Source organism: Salvelinus sp. IW2-2015, linkage group LG36, assembly GCF_002910315.2.
Source record: "Salvelinus sp. IW2-2015 linkage group LG36, ASM291031v2, whole genome shotgun sequence".
NCBI classification, from domain to species: Eukaryota; Metazoa; Chordata; class Actinopteri; order Salmoniformes; family Salmonidae; genus Salvelinus; species Salvelinus sp. IW2-2015.
In genome coordinates, this window is record NC_036875.1 from 32,774,474 (window position 1) to 32,776,808 (window position 2,335).

Sequence of the window (2,335 nt, forward strand, 5' to 3'; positions counted from 1 at the left end):
CACACACACACACACACACACACACACACACACACACAGTCTTGTCCATAATAACATAGTGCTTGATTCAGTGGTGGGTGGGGGACAGTAACAATACAACCTGTTGTTGACATATGAAAATACAGTCTGAAGGTCTTTTGGCTAGTTGGTTTTAGCTCCTGGGCTGAATAAATGTCACACACCCAGATAACACACATCATCAACACTCCGTGCTAGACAAGAAGTTTACTCTAACAGGGAGTGTGTTTCTTCTTTACCTTTACCCCTTCATGGATGACCAGGGATAGAAATGACCAGGGATAGAAATGACCAGGGATAGAAATGACCAGGGATAGAAATGACCAGGGATAGAAATGACCAGGGATAGAAATGACCACGGATAGAAATGACCAGGGATAGAAATGACCACGGATAGAAATGCCAAAAACCCACTCTAGGAACTCCTAGAATTCACCATTTTACAGGAACTCCCAGAATTCACCGTTTTACAGGAACTCCTAGAATTCACAGTTTTACAGGAACTCCTAGAATTCACAGTTTTACAGGAACTCCTAGAATTCACAGTTTTACAGGAAGTCCTAGAATTCAGTTTTACAGGAACTCCTAGAATTCACAGTTTTACAGGAAGTCCTAGAATTCAGTTTTACAGGAASTCCTAGAATTCAGTTTTACAGGAACTCCTAGAATTCACAGTTTTACAGGAACTCCTAGAATTCAGTTTTACATGTCAAAAGGATTTCAAAGAGGGAACTCATTTCCTCTTGGATCTGACAGAAAGACAATATTGATGGTATTTTGTTTTGCGGTTAGGCAATGCTCTTTGGAGGATTTTTTTTATTGCGATAGTACATTTACAATCAGTAGATTCTACTCAACATCCACTCAAATGTGTCTATGTCTTTGTAGTCGTGTTCATCTCTGGAAGTGGGATGTATAAGAAGAGTCCACCTGAGGGGAACGTCTTATTGGATGTGTGTCGGTGCCTGGGGGTAAGTCATTCACCTCTCTCAACAGTCACACATTTCCATAGAAAGATGWGTCTCTTGTGGCAGATTGTTAACATTGCTGGCTAGTACACTCAAGATCTGGTTCTGGGTTCTGAGATAATAGAAAGATAAACAACTGAAGAATACTACCGCTGGGCTTACTGGACCATGACTGTTCCTGCTCGCTCCATCCTACATCAAGAACATCTGGATGAGCTCTAAGTATGACTCTAAGAGGAAACACTGGCTGGACTGGGCAGAGGAGAAGTATCCGGTATGATTATCAAGAATGAAATAACTCCAGTGAGGACTATAATGACTTCATGGAGCTTTTAACTGTCCCATTAACAATGTTTCAGATTATAATACCATAATATAATATAAAGATGAGAAACATTTATGGCGATCTGGCTTACAGGTAAAAGGTATGTATCCATTCTAAGGAAAAGGTATATGTGTATGTATGAAGAAGTTTCTGGTGAAATGGACCCATACTGTATGTTCTCCTATGTGCTTCTCTACAGAAACGTCTGATCCATGAGATTAAGATGGTCCTGAGGGTTCTGGTGCTCTACATCCCTCTGCCCATGTTCTGGGCTCTGTTTGACCAGCAGGTAAGGACCCAATGCTTACCCTAACCAGCTTGGACCTTCCTAAATAGAACAGTAACCACCACCCTGGCTGTTAAAAAGCCCCTAAGCAGGACCTTTCATGGTTCCCAAACCCAGGATTCAGGCCAATACAGTAGATACGGACCAAGTAAAGAAAAAACGGTTTGAAATTACATAATTTCAACCAGATTACAACTCTTTACTTTTTTAAATGATATTATTCCAACCAGCTTTGCCCTCTGGGACCCCAAGTTCTGCTTGATCTTAATGGCATTGTTGCTTGTTGTCTCTGCTCATCGTCCTGCTCTTTCATGCTCTCTCGTCTATACTCCTCTCGGATTCCTGCTCCTCTCCTCTCATCTCCTCTCCTCTCCATTCTCCTCTCCTCTTCATCTCCTCTCCTCTGCTCCCTCTTCTCTTCTCATCTCCTCTCTTCTCATCTCCTCTCTCTCATCTCTCTCTCATCATCTCTCTTCTCATCTCCTCCTCTCTCATCCTCCTCTCCTCTCATCTCCTCCTCTTACTCATGCTCCTCTTCATCTCATTCCTCCTCTCCTCGTCATCTCCTCGTCTTCTCCATCTCCTCTCCTCTTCCTCTGCATCTCCTCTCATCTCCTCTCTTCTCATCTCCCTCTCCTCTCATCTCTCTCCTCTCTCCTCTCATCTCCTCTCTTCTCATCTACTCCCTCTCTTCTCTATTCTCCTCTCCTTCATCTCCTCCCTCTCTTCTCCTCGTGC

At 43.0% G+C, this 2,335-nt stretch overlaps 1 protein-coding gene across 1 annotated transcript in view; it reads left to right on the forward strand.

The window, feature by feature from the left end:
• LOC111959776 (solute carrier family 15 member 2-like) overlaps positions 1–2,335 on the forward strand; it is a 19,954-nt gene that overhangs the window by 8,588 nt on the left and 9,031 nt on the right. Inside the window, exons 8-10 of the mRNA XM_070437751.1 lie at positions 847–994; positions 1,182–1,260; positions 1,511–1,600. Coding sequence (XP_070293852.1) covers positions 847–994; positions 1,182–1,260; positions 1,511–1,600 — 317 coding nt within the window. The remainder of the gene's footprint in view (positions 1–846; positions 995–1,181; positions 1,261–1,510; positions 1,601–2,335) is intronic.